This window comes from Acinonyx jubatus, chromosome D2 (assembly GCF_027475565.1).
Source record: "Acinonyx jubatus isolate Ajub_Pintada_27869175 chromosome D2, VMU_Ajub_asm_v1.0, whole genome shotgun sequence".
Taxonomy (NCBI): domain Eukaryota; kingdom Metazoa; phylum Chordata; class Mammalia; order Carnivora; family Felidae; genus Acinonyx; species Acinonyx jubatus.
In genome coordinates this window covers 15,746,618-15,766,003 of record NC_069393.1, presented here as the reverse complement: position 1 = coordinate 15,766,003, position 19,386 = coordinate 15,746,618, and the positions used below count along the sequence as shown (strand labels likewise).

General features: G+C 39.2%; 1 protein-coding gene across 14 annotated transcripts in view; it reads left to right on the top strand.

The window, feature by feature from the left end:
• Positions 1 to 19,386, top strand: part of PCDH15 (protocadherin related 15) — a 926,293-nt gene that overhangs the window by 457,380 nt on the left and 449,527 nt on the right. For all 14 annotated transcript variants that reach the window (XM_053207164.1, XM_053207165.1, XM_053207167.1 and 11 more), the window contains one exon: positions 10,649 to 10,819. In XM_053207164.1, coding sequence (XP_053063139.1) covers positions 10,649 to 10,819 — 171 coding nt within the window. The remainder of the gene's footprint in view (positions 1 to 10,648; positions 10,820 to 19,386) is intronic.

The window sequence follows — 19,386 nt, the reverse complement described above, 5'->3', positions numbered from 1 at the left end:
AAAGACGTTCAAGTAAAATGAGCTATTTTTTTAAAGAAGTTCAAGCAAAAACATTTGAATTTATGTTTAATTTAAAATATTTTTGAAGGCTTCTGGAACAATTTGTATGCAATTTGCTAGACTGCCCACAACTGAGAAAGAGAGTGGTAAGTGGTTAGCATTTCAGGGATAAAATTATGAAATACGAGGATATGCGTGAATCAGCAAGAGGAAGGATTGGAACTGGCAATAAGTGAAAGAAAAGGTTAATTTATCTGTAACAATTTTTATTATAAATTTAAATCCTATACTATAAAATGGGAATATTAAATATAGGAGATTATAAGCTTCTTGGTTTTTTTTTTTTTTTCAACGTTTATTTATTTTTGGGACAGAGAGAGACAGAGCATGAACGGGGAAGGGGCAGAGAGAGAGGGAGACACAGAATCGGAAACAGGCTCCAGGCTCTGAGCCCTCAGCCCAGAGCCCAACGCGGGGCTCGAACTCCCAGACTGCGAGATTGTGACCTGGCTGAAGTCGGACGCTTAACCGACTGCGCCACCCAGGCGCCCCTTCTTGGTGTTTTTAAAAGCTGTCAGAGCTACATCCTTTTAATAGTTTTATTTATTTATTTATTTATTTATTTATTTATTTATTTATTTTTAAATGTTTATCTATTTTGAGAGAGCAAGTGGGAGAGGGGTAACGAGAGAGGGAGAGAGAATCTCAAGTGGTCTCCGCATTGTCAGCACAGAGCCTGACTTGGAGCTCAACCTCAGGAACCATGAGATCGTAACCTGAGCTGAAGTCAAGAGTCAGTTGCTTAACCGACTGAGCCACCCAGGCGCCACCCCAAAATAGATAATTTAAAAATGGAATCACTATGGGAAAAATTGTATATGCATATGTGTGTATAGGAATATACTTTTAATCTTGGTAAACACTGCCATATCGTTTTCCAAAATATTACAGCACATCACTTTCCTACAAGATAAAGAATGGCTCATTGCCTCTACTTTTTAGATAAAATAATTTACTTAAAATAGTGTATTGTAGGAGCTGAAAAGCTGACTCCTACTTGCTTGAGGACCGATGGTGAGCTCCCTTCCCTACTCCGAGTTCAGGGACCTCACCTTTGTGGCCATGGTGGCCACTGTGAGTATGGACAATGACCAGTGCTATGAATCAGGACTTCTCGTCCCAGAGAGATGGTTGTTCAATGTTTACTGCTTTGTGAATACCCACGTCTGTGTCAGGGAGCAAGAATCCCTGTCCCCTTCAAGGTCCTTCTGGCCAGACCAAGTATCAAATTGACATGAGACAGATTAACAGGAGGAAATCAACATTAATAGGCATATGTGTGGGAATCCACATAGACATTCCAAACACAGGCACAATCAGAAATATATGTCCTTCTGAACTAAGGAGAAGGGGGCAGGTGTCTAGGATTTTACAAGAAAACAGTGCAGTTCATAGGGTGATAAGAAAAGCATATGTTTGCTAATTGGCTGTTCTACATACAGAGGACTCACTCAGGTAAAATGTATCTCCAATAATTCATATTCTGTGAAATACCCCAAATGAGATTTTTCTGTGTGGCTAAGAGAGGGACAAAAGTATCTCCTGAGACACAGGGTCTCAGGGGCTTTGTGTTCACAATAACTCACATGTCAAAGTGGCACATTCTGGGAGGGGCCACTCTGGAACCCTTTCATCTATATAATTTACACTTTTATATTTATATAGGATCATGAAGTCCACAGACTGTTACATGTTTCTAGTTACATTTTTATATCCTTTCGTGTTTTTTTATTATCATTTTGTCAGTGCTACTTAAACTGTTGTACAATGTAGATCACGTACATTCAAAACCTACATTTTTCTCTTGGAGTCCTAAAGAGAGTTGAAATATGAACAGTTTTGATTTTAAAGTAGGTGGTATGTAAGTGGATGGAAGAGTGATGATATATTACTGAAATTACTCAACTTTGACCTGGCTTTGCTTATGGTACGAAGATTTGATTGATGTACAAAGGAAACTATTCTAATTTCGTGTAATTAGGAAGTTTCTTTTTATCCCTGCGGACATATTAGAATTCTTTTTTTTTTTTAATTTTTAAAATTTTTTTTTAGAGAGAGAGACAGAGCGTGAGTGGCGTAGGGGCAGAGAGAGGGAGACACAGAATCTGAAACAGGCTCCAGGCTCTGAGCTGTCAACACAGAGCCCAATGTGGGGCTCGAACCCACAAACTGCGAGATCATGACCTGAGCCGAAGTCGGATGCTCAACCGACTGAGCCACCCAAGCGCCCCACATGTTGGGATTCTTAAATAAGCTGGAAGAGTTTTGGTTAACAAACTTAAGAAAACTTGCCACTTGTTTACTTGAGGAATATTTGCAACATTATTAATCATGGTTTAAGTATGAATGGGCAATGAGAGAATGATTAATTCTAGAAAACAGAAGGAAAAGAAGTCTAGAAAAGAAAGTTCAGAGATTGTACAAAGATCCCTAGGTTTTCTTTCTGTCAAAGTTTCCAATATAGTCTGTACCACAAACTCCAATTTTGTTATGTTACCCTAAATCACAAACAAATCAAACTTATCTCCTTATACATGGATATTGTTCCAAAGCAAGCTCTCCTTTGTATTACTGTTATCCTGAAGGAAATACTGAGGACTCTTCCATACTCAAGAGCCCTTAATTAGTTGTCAGAAAAAAAAAAGTTTACATTTAATTTAGAATCATAGCCAGGGTAGGGATGCCAGGGTGGCTCAGTTGGTTAAGCATTCGACTCTGATTTTGGCTCAGGTCATGATCCCAGGGTTGTGGGATGGAGCCCCACATTGGGCTCTGTGCTGAATGTGGAGCCTGCTTGGGATTCTGTCTCTATCCTTCTGCACTTCCCACTTTCTCTCTCTCTCTCTAAAATAAATAAAATAAAATAAAAATTAAATTAAAATAAAATCATAGAGTAATTCTAAATCATCTTACCAATAACAGGAAGAATTTAATATTTTCTGAAGTATCAAAAATGTAGAGAAGGAACACTTAGTTGTCTTTCGTAACAAGATATTATAATTTGTAAAAATGCCACTTCTTTCTTACTCTGTCTTTTCTCCCAATGTATGAATATTCAAATCAGTATGTAAGCACTGTAATTATGTGGGCTTGTATGTAAAAAAATCACTTCATATACTTCTGGATGTCAATTTCTGCAAACAACTTTTCAGCAGTAGCTCCCACTCTGACCTTCCCTCACCTGTCCTTCCTACTGCTTGTGGAGTAAGTGCTGGATTTTACACCAGTTGTTTTGAGCTCCGCCCATTCCTGGGGCGTACTCTGGGGAATAGGCGTGAAAGAGGGAGATGGTGATGGCACCTGATGGCTGACACAGATTTATACAGTGCCCAGTGGTCAGGGTGTGTAAGCATGTGGAGATGCAAAGTGTCATGCTATTCTGTCTACCAGCGTGCATAAAAATTAAGGAAAATCATTAAATGTCTCAATCCAAAAAAAAAAAAAAAAAAAAACACTTTCCAGGAAAAAAAAAATTACTTCTAAAATGGTTTAGACCCACACAATCTTGTTGCTTCTTTATTTTTTTTTTTCCCATTTTGAATAAAACAATGTAATGGAATCAAGTTACTCTAGGATAAGTTTCATGTTTCCAGTCAGGGATCGTCCATCTGTCATTGGTGAGCAGAGCAGAGCAAACACCCCCATGGTCCTAGGTGAAGAGTCAGGGTCAGAAGATTCAGGGCAAACCTAATTATGTTGCATTTTTTTCTTTCCCTACTGCAAATAGCTGATAAAGTAATGAAAGAGTCTGTAATATATGTATCTATGAGTGAGCCTGGGAGGTGCTTGCTGCTAGCCAGTGTGTGTGTGTGTGTGTGTGTGTGTGTGTGTGTTTTAGCTACAAAGCACTTGAATACTGAGTATGTAAATGTTGGAAGTCTATGCCAAGTCTTCTATGGCAGCGGCTCAAAAACAAACCAAAATATCAGCATGTCTGTTCCGTACTCATTTTTTTTCAGTTTTTTGAAAAAAAAATTAATGTTTATTTTTGAGAGAGAGAGAGAGAGAGAGAGCTCTCATACAAACAGAGGAGGGGCAGAGAGAGTGGAAGACACAGAATCTGGAGCAGGCTGCAGGCTGTGAGCTGTCAGCACAGAGCCCGACGCGGGGCTTGAACTCATGAGCTGTGAGATCATGCATGACCTGAGGCGCAGTCAGATGCTTAACAGACTGAGCCACCCAGGTGCCCCTAAAAGCTGGTTTTTTTTTATGTTTATTTTGAGACAGAGAGAGAGAGAGAATGAATGAATGAATGAATGAATGAATGAATGAACGAACGAACGAACGAACGAACGAACATGAACAGGGGAGGGGCAGAGAGAGAAGAGAGAGGGAATCCCAAGTAGGCTCGGTGCTATCAGCACAGAACCCGATGCAGGGCTCTGTCTCATGAGCTGTGAGATCATGATGTGAGCCGAACTCATGAGTTGGACACTTGACCAACTGAGCCCCCCAGGTGCCCCAGCGAAGGCTGTTTTTAATGAGGACTACCCCACTGGAGAAACCAACTGAGCCACCCAGGCGCCCCTGTTCCATCCTCATTTTAGAACTGAGATTCACCTAATTTCTTAGTATTTGCTAGAGTCCACATCATCCCTGGTTCTGCCCCCGACAATATTTAACTGGATACACTTGTAAATAGAGAGCAGGTACTGAGTGAATCACAAATTCGCATTCATCTCCGCTGATCAAAGAACAGTGGACAATGAAACTATTTTCTAGAAAGAAAGCCTTTTGATTAGGATAAAGGGGTGGGGCCTTACTTCTCATCAGACGCAGGTGTTTTATTTCCTTAACACCGTCAGTTTAAATATTTGCAATTTTATAAAACTGTGCTTTGTAAAAAGTGTGGATTCTGATGATGAATCCGTTATCTCTGAGCTATTTATAAAAGTTAGTATCTCTGAAGTCATAAGCACATATCTCTCTTTTGAAGAAATAAATTAGTTCTTCCTAGCAATATGTTGATGAAAATTTCTACTTATTTAGTAAATACTTCATTCAAAGACAGTGGGTGTCTTGGCTACAGCAGCCATGGTGTTACAATGTGGTTCTCAAGGTTTGTAGCTTGTGTTGCTGTCATATGGGACCAGTGGATTGAGAATTTGAATGCACATGCTGAGGATTCAGGGACCAAGTCAGTGCTGCTTTCCTGTTCAGCCCAGACAGAATATTCCAGCTAGGTCAGATTCCACACACTGCTGAATATTCCTTATGACCTTCTTGATTATGTGTTGAATATACATAGGCTTTTAAATTACTGGATTTTGGCTTTTACACTGGATTATTCTTCATATCACCTGCACTTCCTTGTAAGCTGAACTCACAGTTGTTAAGTAGTGACCTATTTGTATAGTAGCTAATTAAATGTTTCATGGACATTAATGTTTAATGTTAGCAAGTGTGTAAGTGATATGTGAAATAATAAAGCACATTGAGAAAATACAAATTAAACAGTCATACTTGAATAACTTTTAAAATAGATATATTCTTGGGGTGCCTGTGTGGCCCCTTTGGTTGGGCTTCCGACTTCAGCTCAGGTCATGATCTCACCGCTTGTGAGTTCAAGCCCTGCATCGGGCTCTGTGCTGACAGCGCAGAGCCTGGAGCCTGCTTCCAATTCTGTATCTCCCTCTCTCACTCTCTTCCCTTCTCCCACTCATTGCTCTGTCTCTTTCTCTCAAAACAATAAGTAAACATTAAAAAAAATTTTTTTAAAGATATATTCTTGCTTGACAGTTACAGTCATAGTTTTTAAACTAATGAAGTATCTTTTTAAAAACTATTTAAAAATGTAAAATACCTTACTTTTGTAAAGGAAATAAGAGAAATGAGGAATGAAAATGGGAGTAAAGAAGGAAGGAATTTGGCAGGGTGGGGAGGGGGCGGTTCGCTTTTAATATCTTTTGGATTCTCACATAGGAATGAATGGAAATACAGACCTCAGGAAATCACATAAAATATTTATGCAAATAATTATGTTTTATTTATGCCACTCCCAATTTAGAATGTCATTTCTTTTATCTAGAATAATCTTCAGCAGTAGCATTTTACTAGAAAGAACGAAAGGTTCTTTTCATTTTGGTTTTTATCTCAATTTCCAGGGGCTGTGTTTTAGATGAATTTTTAAGGTCAAATTTGGTTCTAAACTGGGAGAAGAACATCACAGATTAAAGCCTTCCAAGGGCTCACAAGTGCACAGTGACCTGGAGACTTACTTTCATATTCATACCCCTCACGTTATATAATATATATTAATGACAAATCCTGCAGAATATCCGCATGCGTAGAGGGACTGTGGGTATCTGTCGGTGCTACCTCTGTGTGTAGACATGGAGAGGAGCAGAATTTGTCACCCCGGAATATGGCTCGCTGGCATAAGGATTAGGGTTTCACAACAGCAGACAACAGGGAAGCTCTGAAAACTAAGTAGGCAGTTTATGCCTACACGGGACTCTCCACCTGCAAGGGTGTCCCCCCCCCTCCACAAAAAGGAGAATGGCTAAATCCGGAGAAGCTTCTGTCAGAGGGAAGGCCTTGTTTTACTGTGCCTTGCCTGAAACCCAGTTCTCCCCACTCTCCATCCCCAACATCTTCTTTTGTCTTTTGCTGAAGCCCGGGTTTAAGGTGACAGTTTGGGCCATTTTGGGGAGTTGCCCAGTTTTCCTGGGTGTATGTGTGTGTACATATCATTAAAGCATTTTGTTTGTTTGTTTGTTTGTTTTCCTGCTAATCTGTTTTCTCTTGTGTGGGGTCTCAGCCAAGAAGCTACAAGGGCGGAGGGAAATTTTTTTCTTCCCTGACAGTAGCTTCTTTACTATTTTTCCTCCCAGTAAAACGTTCATATTTTATAAATCAACACTTTGTAAACAGTATCTTTTCCCAATATTATAACCAAACCAATGTGAGCTGCTCCTTGGTGCATCAGAAACTGTACCTGATGAGTTGCCACACAAAGAAAATTTTATTTGCAGCAAACAAAGAGATCATGGGGAATGACTTCCAAAGCCCTGGCTCTCTGTGCAGGGAATGGGTTCCTTTGTTTAGGGTTAGGAGGGATATTTAGATAGGGGAGCCTCGTCATCATCTGTAGACGCAGACATAGGGTCGTGCGTATGTCCTAGGGAAACCTGCCTGCACACACGCTGTGTGTTATGTAATGAGACTTGTGCTCCTCCTTGGGTGGAGATTTTAGTATTGCAGTGAGTAGAGGTAGTTGTCAGTCTTTCTAGAGGTCACACTGTGGTCCATTGGCTCAGGTGTGAGTAAGGGGTTGAGCTCAAACTGGTCAACATGGTCTGGGCTGGTTGGAGGTCTTGTCAGGACAGTCGCTCGCTTGCTCACTTGAGGGAAGGTTTTGCTTTCCATTTGCCTGAGTTAAGAGATAAGCTGGAGAGAGGAGCTCAAGGGAAAATGTGAGATAAAGGTCGGTGAATGCAAGCAGATGGGCAGTCAAGGTCAGATCTTGGGGTCTAGCTGGTAAAATATGACATAAAAACCTAAATTATGTATTTTGGTAATCCTACATACACCCACTCTTACGCACTTGTACTCCATTTTAAGGAGTCTTAATGACTCAAAGAGGTAGAGAATAGTTAGATTTGTTGCTGACAGATTGAAAGAGTTTGATAAACACTCAACTGTGTCTACCATTGACTTGGTGATGACATATAAGGGGTAAGGTTGTGTGGCATTTAAGTGCAGAAATACTGCTTATGGGATATTCAGATATTTTTCCACATCCATATCACATCAAATGTTATCTAATATTTTTTATCAACTTTGATTGATTTGGCATTTTGAAAAACTTTATCCTAAGCAACCATAATTTTTGAAATGTCAGATTTGATGAGCCAGTTGTGTTTTTTAAAATTTGCAAGAAATATATGAATTTATGCCAAATTAGTATTTTCAACAAAATAGTGATTCCCCGAGGGGAGATGGGTGTGGAAGGGCAAAACGGGTGAAGGGGAAAGGGAGATACAGGCTTCTAGGTATGGAATGAATAATTCATGGGGATGAAAGGCACAGCACAGGGAATACAGTGATACTGTAATAACGTTGTGTGCTGACCAGTCATAGCTCCAGGTGTGGGGGGCGTGGCATAAAATTGTACGTTGCATCACTATGTTGTACACCTGAAACTAATGTGACATTGTGTGGCAACTGTACTTTAATAATAATTTTTTCCGTATGTACTCAAAACTCATACATTTACAGTATAGTATTTAATTTTTTTTATTATTTATTTTTGAGAGAGACAGAAAGACAAAGAATGAGTGAGGGAGGGACAGAGAGAGACGGAGACACAGAATCCGAAGCAAGCTCCAGATGCCGGGCTCAAACCCACGAACCATGAGATCATGACCTGAGCTGAAGTCAGAAGCTTAACTGACTGAGCCGCCCAGGTGCCCTAAAGTGTTAAGTTTTAAAGCAAATTTGTGGAGCACCAAAATTATCTCATATGCCATTTGCTGCTCCTACTGTACTTTCAACTATACTGAATATAATAAACAAAGAAAATTTACAATTAAAGGACTTCTTAAAAATCTCTATCCCCTATACATTCAACCAATCATAATTATTAGTGTAATCTTGTAGTGATTAATCTTGATTGTATTCACCCCTTTTTTGAGAAGGAAAACCTGTCCTCTGCTTTCTTAGATTTACTAACTGGTGACTTGCAGATTACAGGTCCAATGTGTCTTCCTTGTGTCCTCCTGATGAACACTCTTTAGATAAATATAATTAATATGAATTTCTAGTGAAATCACTTCCACTCTTTAACATGGGCTTCACATAGTGATTTCTTCCCAAAGAAATGAAAAAGGAAACAAGATAAGAATAACTTTACAATGGGTAACCATGATGAACAGAAGCTCAACCAGGTGATCAAGGTCAGCCTAAATCATGAGTCTTGTTAATAATAATATACTCTTGATATAATGTGATGAAATGATGCTGGATCTCTTTGGTCTCCCTCCCCAAAATGTACCACCCCAGCCTGATCTTGAAAAAAACATCAAGTCCCCATTGAGGAATATGCTCCAAAGTGCCTGACTCGTTCTCAACATTGTCAAGGAGATGAGAGACAAGGGAAATTGGAGAAATTTTCATAACCAAAAGGAGCCTGAGGGGACATGATGGCAAATTATAAGTGGAGTCCTGGATGGGATCCAGAAAACGGACATTAGATAGAAACTAGGGAGATCTCAGAAATATGGATTATAGCTAATAACAATGTATTGTCACAGCAAGAAAAGCAACAATGACAACAACACTGGGCCAGTTTAAGTGAGTAGACAAGATCTTAGTCAAGGCTGTTTCATAATGAAGAGACCAGAATGTGTTCTGAACTCAAGTCGGATGAAAGAAGGGATAGAGCATTGTTGAGATCTGAGATAGGAATTCTCTTCACAAGAATTTCTCTTTCTTTTTCTTTTTGTTTTCTGTACATGTAGGAGATGGTGGATGCTAACTAAACCTATTGTAAAATCATTTCACATATATGCAAGTCAAATGTTGTGCATCTTAAACTCATGCAGTGCTATATGTCAGTGGTATCTTGGTAAAATAGGGGAAAACAAAACAAAACAAAACAAAAATCCCTGTTCTCATTGTTCCATAACGTAGTGGAAAAAAGAGAACATTGAATAGATAGTTCCCATTATTGCTACAAGGGCACTCTTCGTAGAAGCTGTGGTTTTAGAATCCCAAAGAATAAAGAAACAAAATAAGACAGTTATAACCTGGAAGCTTGGAAAACTAGGTTATTTCAATGACAACATCATCCTACCAGAAGACAAGCAATGCTGGTCTCAAAATAATTTATAATAGAAAAGCTTATGTGAATCATTAAACAGCATTTCTGCATTAAGAGTATAGCACGTCTGGTGGGTTTTTTTCTCTTTTTTCTCCCTTCATTTTACTCTTTGTTTCTTTTTTTCTTTCCTTCTTTTTTTTTTTTTTTTTTTGTTCAGGATGTGGGTTTTTTGTTTTCATTTTTGTTGTTGTTTGTTTTTGGAAGTAACCAAAATTCATCTAAAATGTATCTAGATTGCTTGAAATATCATCGAGAGAGAGAGAGAGAGAGAGAGAGAGAGAGAGAGTGAGCGAGTGGGTGCATGTGCGTGCACCAGGCTGGGCTTGTGGTGGAGGAATCAATAGCCAAGAGTTTTTGCTAATTGGTCTTCCCAAAGGAGGAGTGAAATGGCTTCATTTCTTAAGGATGGGAGATATTTTCACAATGTGGCGCAAGCCTCGTGTGGAGGGTAGGCTCCTGTCCTCCCACGGAGACAGGGATGTGGGGGCTCTGTCTTCTTCAGTGATTACTTTCCAAAGGGACAGCTCCCAGGTCCTTGAATAAGGGTGCTGGATTGTAAAACTGGAAGAGGTTTGAGATGGGAGAAGATTGCCCTCTCAAAGGGCTAAGAAAGTATTGCAGTTGCAAGTTTTCTAAAGTAAATGCTCTAAGAGAGGTCGGGTGCCTACGATCAGGAAGAATTCTGTCTCCAGTCTAGTCAAGCTGATGGGAACGTGAAGTCCATCTCGTTTTTTTGTTTTTCTTCTCTGTTTTCCTCTCTCCCAGGACCGGGCACAAAATCTGAATGAGCGGCGAACCACCACCACCACTCTCACGGTGGATATTCTGGACGGAGATGACTTGGGTCCGATGTTTCTTCCTTGTGTCCTTGTGCCGAACACTCGTGACTGTCGCCCGCTCACCTACCAAGCTGCCATACCTGAGCTCAGAACTCCGGTAAATATATTCCCATTCTTTCCCCTTTACTTGCACCTCTTTGACCTCAATGAGACCCCATTCAAATATTTTGCAAACATGTCAGTGGAGAATAGCAAACTAAACCGTGCGGGTGTTGAAAGTATTTATGTCTAAAACCATTTTCAGAGAGTATGGCAGAGTTTGGTCACCACACATTATGGCATCATTTACAAAGTCGAAAGTGTGTCGCACAGCAACCACCCATTTGACACTGATTGTTTTATTCTTTCCACCTATAGATCATAATAGAGTTCAGTTGCCAACATGTTCTAGGAAACTCTAAGAAATAATTTCAGTATTTCCTTAAATTTATAAGTCCTAAGTCAACACATACAGGTCAATAGAGTACTTTTCAACCTCTTAAGAGTTGTAAAATCTTATTGGAGATTGTGCTTGGCTGTTTGGGGGTGGAAGCTAATGAATTCTGAATGCACATTTCTATTCTTAAAGATGTGTTTTAAAGAAGCAGAAAGGTAAGGCATGAATACTTATCTTCTACACTTGATTCTACATCTATTTTTTTTAATATTCTAATAGAGCTATAAGTTGCTGTCAGCTTGGTATTCACACCTTGGGCCTGGGTAATAAATATTTATGCCTAAGAATAAAAGTTATAAGGCAAATATATATCCTACTTACACTAAAATATCAATTTCTCCCTTAAAAATAAAAATAATAATAATAATAATAATAATAATAATAATAATTCTCCTTAAAAGGAGCCAAATTCCTAGGAGATTAGTATCTTTTCTTGACTAATGTCTTTGCTGTTCTTCTGTTAAACATTCAGCTTTTTCTGGGTTCGAATGTGTCTCAGGATGTCAGACTTTGTTGGGAGGTATTTGAGGTGGTTTTTTTTTTTCCTCTCAAACGCATAAGAACTGTGGTTTGGGGAACCCTCTCTGTTTTTGAGATTTTGAAAGAATAAAAAAAGAAATTCCTTCTCCTGAGTGTAAATCATGTTGCATTCTGTGCGCTTCTAAGGATCATTATCCAATGTTGCATCTCTGAGCTTTACTTTGAGATTTAGTAGATCTTAAATGGTTGAGATTTAGTCCTGTGTCTTCCAGCATAAGTAACTAGTGGTCTAGTTGGCTTGTGTGAAGCAAAGAAGCTGGAGGGGCGGGGGGGAAAGAAATGTTGTGATGTGCATTTCATGAAGAAAATAATGTAAATTTTCAGCTAAATGGAGTAATTTCAAAGACAAAAAGGCTAATGTAGAACTTGTCGGGACAAATAGTTGTAGATGACCTAAGGTTATATGTCATGGTGTGATTTTGTTGAATATACCAGCAAGAAGACTACTAATGAGAGTGAACATTATTTTTTGAAAGCTTAATTGAAATTATGAGGAAAATATTTTCAGTATTAATTTATCTTTGAGTTGATTTATGTAGCTGTCATACCAATGAGGTCACAAGAGAAGGGGCATAGAGACACAGTGACTAAAATTGGTGGCTCAGCATGATGACTGTTTAACAGTATTTGATGTATTGTTGGTGTTTGGGAAGCAGAGGGCATTGGTTTTATAAAGCACCTCTGAGCACCCTTCCTGTCTCTTCCAGATAGCAGACTAAGCATCTCTGTCATTCCTATGCAGTTTCACGGTAGGGACAAGGCCATGCTCCAGATTTGGGGGAATAAAAATAAATTCTAATAGTGACTAGTGGTTGTAGAGATTGTTCAGATTGTCGTGAACTGTGCTAAACTCTACGGGAATATTAACTGAAATCCTGGTGGGTACCTACCACTATTATGGTCACTTGGTAGATGAGATGTCTGAGATAAAGGGTTTACATAACTTTCACGGTCTTACAACTAATAAGTAAAAACTGTCTTCTTGTTTTGTTTTTTTTTTTTCAAAAAAATTTAATGTTTATTTGCTTTTTGAGAGAGAGAGAGAGAGAGAGAGAGAGAGAGGTGTGAGCCTGGTAGGGGCAGAGAGAGAGGGAGACACAGAATCTGAAGCAGGTTCCAGGCTCTGAGCTGTCAGCACAGAGCCTGATGCAGGGCTCGAAATCATGGAGTGAGAGATCATGACTTGAGCTGAAGTGGGACGCTTAACCATCTGAGCCACCCAGGAACCCGAAAAGCTATTTTCTTTTAAAGTCATGTATCTTGAATTAAATACTATGCTATAAAATCCAGAATGATCAAGCTTTATGCTTCATCATCCTTTTTAACAGATTGACCCATTGTTTAACATTCTGTGAAATGGAGAATTTTAATTTTACAAATTTCAGTAGTTAGGGCAAATATTTGTTTAATCAGGGGCATATTTTTATTGCCACATAGGAAAATTAAACATATTTACTTGCAAAATCAGGCGCTTGATCTGATTATTAATCACTGCATGAAACTACCACCAAGATTCACATGTCTTCACATTACAATTTTTAAATTTGCTCATGAAAGCTGCAGTTTTGCCAGACTTGAGGGACCATCCCATCTGTGCTCCATCAGCTGGGACACCTTGCCTGAGGCCTGGGTACCACTTTCAGAATGCTTAACTTAGCAAGTCGACTCTGACTGTTGGCCGGAGCTCAGCTGGGGATGTGAGCTGGAGGCTTCATTCCGTCTCCACACGGGGCCCTCGTGAGCTGTTTGGGCTCCCTCACAGCAAGGCACTGGGTTCTAAGAAGGGGCTTCCCAGGGGAATTGGGCAGAACTTTCCTGAACTGGACTCCTAATTGCACTGCCCCCTCTGTGTCATTAAACCTGGGCCACTTTCAGGGACTAACTGTATGTACCAGCTCCTGAAGGGAGGAGGGTGGAAGAAACATTGTAAGAACATCTGGGGAAGGAAATCTTGTCGTGATGACAGCTGGAAAGTAAGATCTGCCATGGAGCCGCCATCCGGGTTTCTTGTGCTGTTCCACCTGCCGCTTGGGGTCCCCTCTGCTTCACTAGGGTTGAGAACTGGAGCTCGGTTTTGAGTTGCACATTCACATTGCTGTCTTTATGTCTGTCTTTTTATTTATTTATTTATTTATTTTACTCCTTTTTAAAAACTTTCCTTTACATATTTGGCTAAATTTTCTGGAAATTTCAATAAATAAAATCTTGCTATTTAGAGCAAGAGAACTAACCATTTATATCAACTAAACAAGACATGATGACTGTAATTACATACTTGCTGATCCTTTTCTCAACAAATGCTTCAAATTTTGAAAGCTTTGACACCTGTTCACCTTCTGCGTTGATGTGAAATTTTCCACCAATTACCTCACTGGTATTCTTGACTTGAAAAGCCATTCTTAGCTCTGCCACAGTGCATGCAGAATTTATCAGCTCAGAAAAACTTTACAACATGGTCTGGCACAGTGTTTAACTCATGAACCAGGATATAATAAAAGTCTACTGTTTAGTGAAATGCAAATAATCATGTGTTTAAATATAAACTTATTTAATAAATATTTCATATGTTTAACAGAAAACTGTCTTCAGCAAAAGTTAGTGTCTTCACTAACACCAAACTTAATATTATATTGAATATGTAAATATATATACCTGATGTCTCTGGGTACTAATGCAATTTGCAGCCCTGTGCTAATAGTCATTCATTTATTAATTTGATGAATATCTAGTGGTCCCTAATATATACTCAACTCTGTGCTAATTGAGGAGATGACTACAGGGAGGAGATGAAAACTTTCCAGTATTGTGTAAATTTGTTCTCACTTTTTTTTAAAGTCTATGTATTTATTGAGAGAGAGAGAGAGAGAGAGAGAGAGACAGACAGACAGACAGAGAGAGAGAGAGTGTGTGTGTGTGTGTGTGTGTAAGTGGGGAAGGGGCAGAAAGAGAGAGAGGAGAGAGAAAATCCCAAGCAGGTTCAGCACTGTCAGCGCAGAGCACAATGTGGGGCTTGAACTCACAAATCATGAGGTCATAACCTGAGCCAAAACCAAAGTCTGTCACTTAAACAACTGAGCTACCCAGGCGCCCTTATTCTCACTTTATGACTCTATTGAGTTGTTATTCTGCCTATCTAGTTGAAGTTTCTTAGTGTTACAGAACAATTCTGTAGAATTTGGAGAGTATAGAATCCCCAGATCTATTTTCCTTACTTTCTGTAGAAGTGCAAAGATACAGTGGATCCGTACACAGTTTTGTTTTGGTTTTTATTTCCTTTCTGAATTGAAGGGTTAACATACTGTTTGGTTGATTGGTTGGTATTTTGCTGGGTAACTTGTCCCCAGAGAGAAGCACTGTAGTATTAATATGATAATATTGACATATTATCTATGTGAATACTAGATGTAATCAATTTATTACACTTTTTTTTAATTTACTGTTTATTTACTGTGCCGTGTAGTGTCCTGTGTTTCAGCTATAGTGACTGGCCAGGCGTGATCACCTGGTAGCTAGGAGCCATGCTTGAGTGAGTTTTTCCTGTCCCTGTTGGGTTGGGTGGCAGGAATATGTGGCCTCGAGCACCTGCACCACTGTGATCTGTCTTAGCGAACTCTGGTGTTCACCTAACTGTCCAGAGCAGCTCCTGTCCTGATTTCATAGCGCTCTCCCATTCCAGGGAAGCTTTCCCAGTATTACAGGAGTGGTGGCCATCTTCAGGAAATTATAAAACACTTATAATTTCCTCCAGACTCGTGCTTGTTACAATCCAGGAACTTCCCCTTTTCACCTTTTATGAAACTACTGGTTGTTCTGCCCTGGGTTTCTCCTCCTATGTCTTTGATGGTCCTGGGTTTTTCCTCCTATGTCTTTGATGGCTTGCCCCCTCTACCCCCCAATTAAATGTCTCTTCTTGAATTTTCATTTACTTATTTGTTTAATTTATTATTTTTTCTTTGCTTATTCTTAAATCTTAGGGATTTTCCAGATTTCTGTCCTTCGAAACAAAATTTTTTTCACTATAATTTTCATTAGGATTCATCAAACCGATACCAGTGGGTTCTATTTTTCTCCAAATAGGGATGATCAGAATGTTTTCTGACTTGAACTCTTCCTAGACCTCCAAGCTTACATTTCTCACTCTTTCTTGATATTTTCTACCTGTATTTTTTGCAGTGCCTCCTTATCCTTTCTAATGCATGCATCCCTCTCTTGGGTCACATCCTGTTACCCTTGAAGACATCATGGATTCGGACCTTGATTTCAATGACCCCTATCCCAAACTACAGCAGTTTACAAAGAAACGTTTGGTGCTATCTCTGAGATGCTCACATATGTGTGATGCCTGCTTCCACTGCCAAAATACTCATTTAAAGACCTACTCTCAACTCTGGACCCTTGATCATCATCTCACTGAAGGCAGTTATGTTTTTGAAATACATTCCAATCTGATCTTTCACTGTTTAAAATAAAAAGCTTCAATATTCCCATCATATACCAGATAAGCTCCAAAGCTCTCCACATGTCACTAAAAGTAATTTTATGTCTATTTCCAGTCTCATCTCTTATAACATGCATAGTACAACCTATCTAGTGCATGGAGTTTGCGTCTACACCTGAACTTCTCTGACAACCACCCTCCCTTCTCTTCACTTAGTTCCCTGTACTAAGCTTGTATTTGTTGTTCAAGGTTCATCTCAGTTCATCCAAACTGATGGGCTCGCAGATTTAAGTGTTTCCACGTCCCCATGTATTCCTGTTGGAAGTGCCATACTTAGTCATTTGTCTGTTCCTCTCCCTAGACGGTGTGCTCTTCAGTTTTCTATTTTTCATTATCCCCTACTGCGTCATGTATCCACTTCATGTAGTAAATGTTCAGTAAATATTGAATTGTATTAAACCATGAGTTAAAATTTCAAGAAATACATTCCATGCACTAGGGTACTGGGTATAACAATACGATCGAGCATGGCTCCTCCCTTCTCACTCACAATGCGTGTTTTTATCACAAATATGTACATGTAAAGAACGTGTATGTATCTTCTATATATGTAGATGATATATAACTTGGATGCATGATCATTTATTATACATATATATTACCCAAATATTAGTCATGGTAACATACAAGTTTTTAATACACTTGCAGTGCTTCCAAATGCAAATAGAATGGTAAGCACTGCCCTACTTGGTCATTATCTAGTCAAGCATCACCTCCAAATAGGGGTCTAACAGGTACTCTAGATAAAGTATGCAGATTTCCCCGCTGTCGTCCAGAGTTCCAGTTTATATTTGTTGTCCCCAGACGTTCGTAAAAATGCCGCCTTTTCCTTTCAGTAATGTTCCAAATATTAAATTTTATCTTCTCTCAGTCTTTAGGCAACATATTTTCAAAATGTGTTCTATGGGGCTCTTTTTAAGGCAGCCCACTGGTGGATTAAGAAAGAAACATTTGGCATCTGCCAAAGCACCAATACTCTTCCAATGCGAACATTGTCGAATTGTCGAGTAGGTTGAAGGAGAAAGCGATAATTCACACATCTAGACTGAACCTACTGCATCACCGACCATTGTTTCCTTTTGCCAATAGTCACACCCAGGCCCACAGAGGAGGGAAGAAGTTCAAGATTGAAGGTGGGGAAACACGAGCTAAACACCAGACAAATGAATCAACAAAAGCTAGAGTTTAGCAAATATCGTGTAGAGTAAGACATCATATCGTGGTGATTCTTCTGAAGGTAGTGTCTGAAATTGGATGTGAGCAAAGGAATCCTTTGCTCTTTCCATCACTGGCCAAGATTTACATTGAAGAGCCTCAACTATTACTGTATCTCCACTTATAAGACAGTGTGAAGATATTTTCCAATGTTTGGAACAATTAAAGAATGAAAAACAATAGAAGGAACCGAGTTTGTGAATATCAGTTACAGGGAAAAAGTCACTATTCTTCTCAGTAGTAAGGTAGAAGTCTGACTAGTCTTGATGAACAACTTGTTCAGATACTTTTTTTTTCCAAATACCACTTTAACATCAGAGATGTGTTTCCTATTATATCTGTTGATATAAAGACAATAGACAGTGTCCTTCAACTTGGACTTGATGTCTATAACTTTGTGAATGTCTATTCTGGAACTTGATGATGGGAAGTTCCACACAGGTGTTCACTGTCACAATGTAGGGCAGTTTGTGAGAACTTGAAGTCCAGCTTGAACCTCGGGTGATGTTGCAAATGTTCCTTAAGGTCTCTAAAGTTCAGTTTGAGTTTGTCCTCTCTAAAATGGGGAGAAGAAAATCCAGTATGTGGTATTTCACGAGGGCTGTAAAGGAAGACTCATACAGTCCACCTAACTTGTTCCTAGCAAACAGTGCACATTTGGTAATACTGGCTATTGATACTGTTATCATTGCCCCTGGAGTTCCTTCACCTGGATGGGTCTTTACTCAGAGACTCATGGGAGGAAGTAGCTAATTCACACTAGTTGTTAAATGTCTAACTATTTTTAATTGAAATTCCAGCTTTAAAAATTGATTTGTGTATGTTCCAACTGTGCTATTCATAATTAATTCAGTATGGTCCTTTAAAAATAATTCAGTACCTTTATTGAGAAGAAGAGTAGAGTTGTTTTTGGTTTTTATTTTAAATAAACTGATTTGGCACAGTCACCACTTGTGCCGAATTAATTATGCAATACATTATTGCTTTGGGAAGAGGCAGCAGCTGATGCAAAATGCCACAAGGTAATACTGTGACCAAAAATATATCAATGGATCAAATTGTAAACGTGCTTCTGGGAAACAAGGATCCTGTTCTGTCTTTCTTTTTTTTGTAAACACAAAAACAATGGATTTCAATAAAGTTATTCAAATTGGCCCACAAAAACCTTCAGTTCTACAGACTTGCCTCTGGGGCTTCTACTGCTATTAAAGATAGGAATTGCACTGCATACAATATTCAAAATTGTGCTTCATTCCACTTCCTCATTTAGAAATTGTTTCATTATTTATTTTAATTTAAAAAGGATTGGTTGTTCATTGTAAATTATGAGGAAAAAATTTTTTGTAATTATCCACATTAAACATTGGAACCCCTTCATCCTCGAGGACCGATCTCCAGAGTGACCATCAGTAATCTGATTCGTGTCTTTCCAAATATCTGGACCCTGCTTGAGGCAATTAGAGTTTGTGGGTTGTTCCCCCCCCCCCCAAGCAAACCAGATTACTCTGGCCCAGGTAAAAGCGAAGTGTTGGATGTTTTCTGGGGCCTCCAAGAATTGACTAATGACTTGATTAAAGGGATTCATAATGGAGATTGGAAAGCACAAGACATGACTATGTGTTAGGGCAGAGGGGCAGGGTCATATGGTCTTGGTGTGACTAGGGGACAGGATGTACTTCTGTGACCCCTACTCAGGTGCACAGCACCTGCTTGACCTAGCTTGAACCACATGCTTGCTCTTTGTCTAGAAGGGATAGATCCCGTGATGGTTACTTCTTTATGTAACTTGGCTAGGCTATGGGACCCAGATATTTGTTGAAATATGTCTGGGTGTTACTTAGAAGGTATTTTTTTACATCAGATTAACATTTAAATCAGTAAATTCTGAGTAAAATAGGTTATCCTGTATAATACAGGTGGGCCTCATCCAATCAGTTGAAGGCCTTAAGATAATAGATTGACTTTCCCCAAAGAA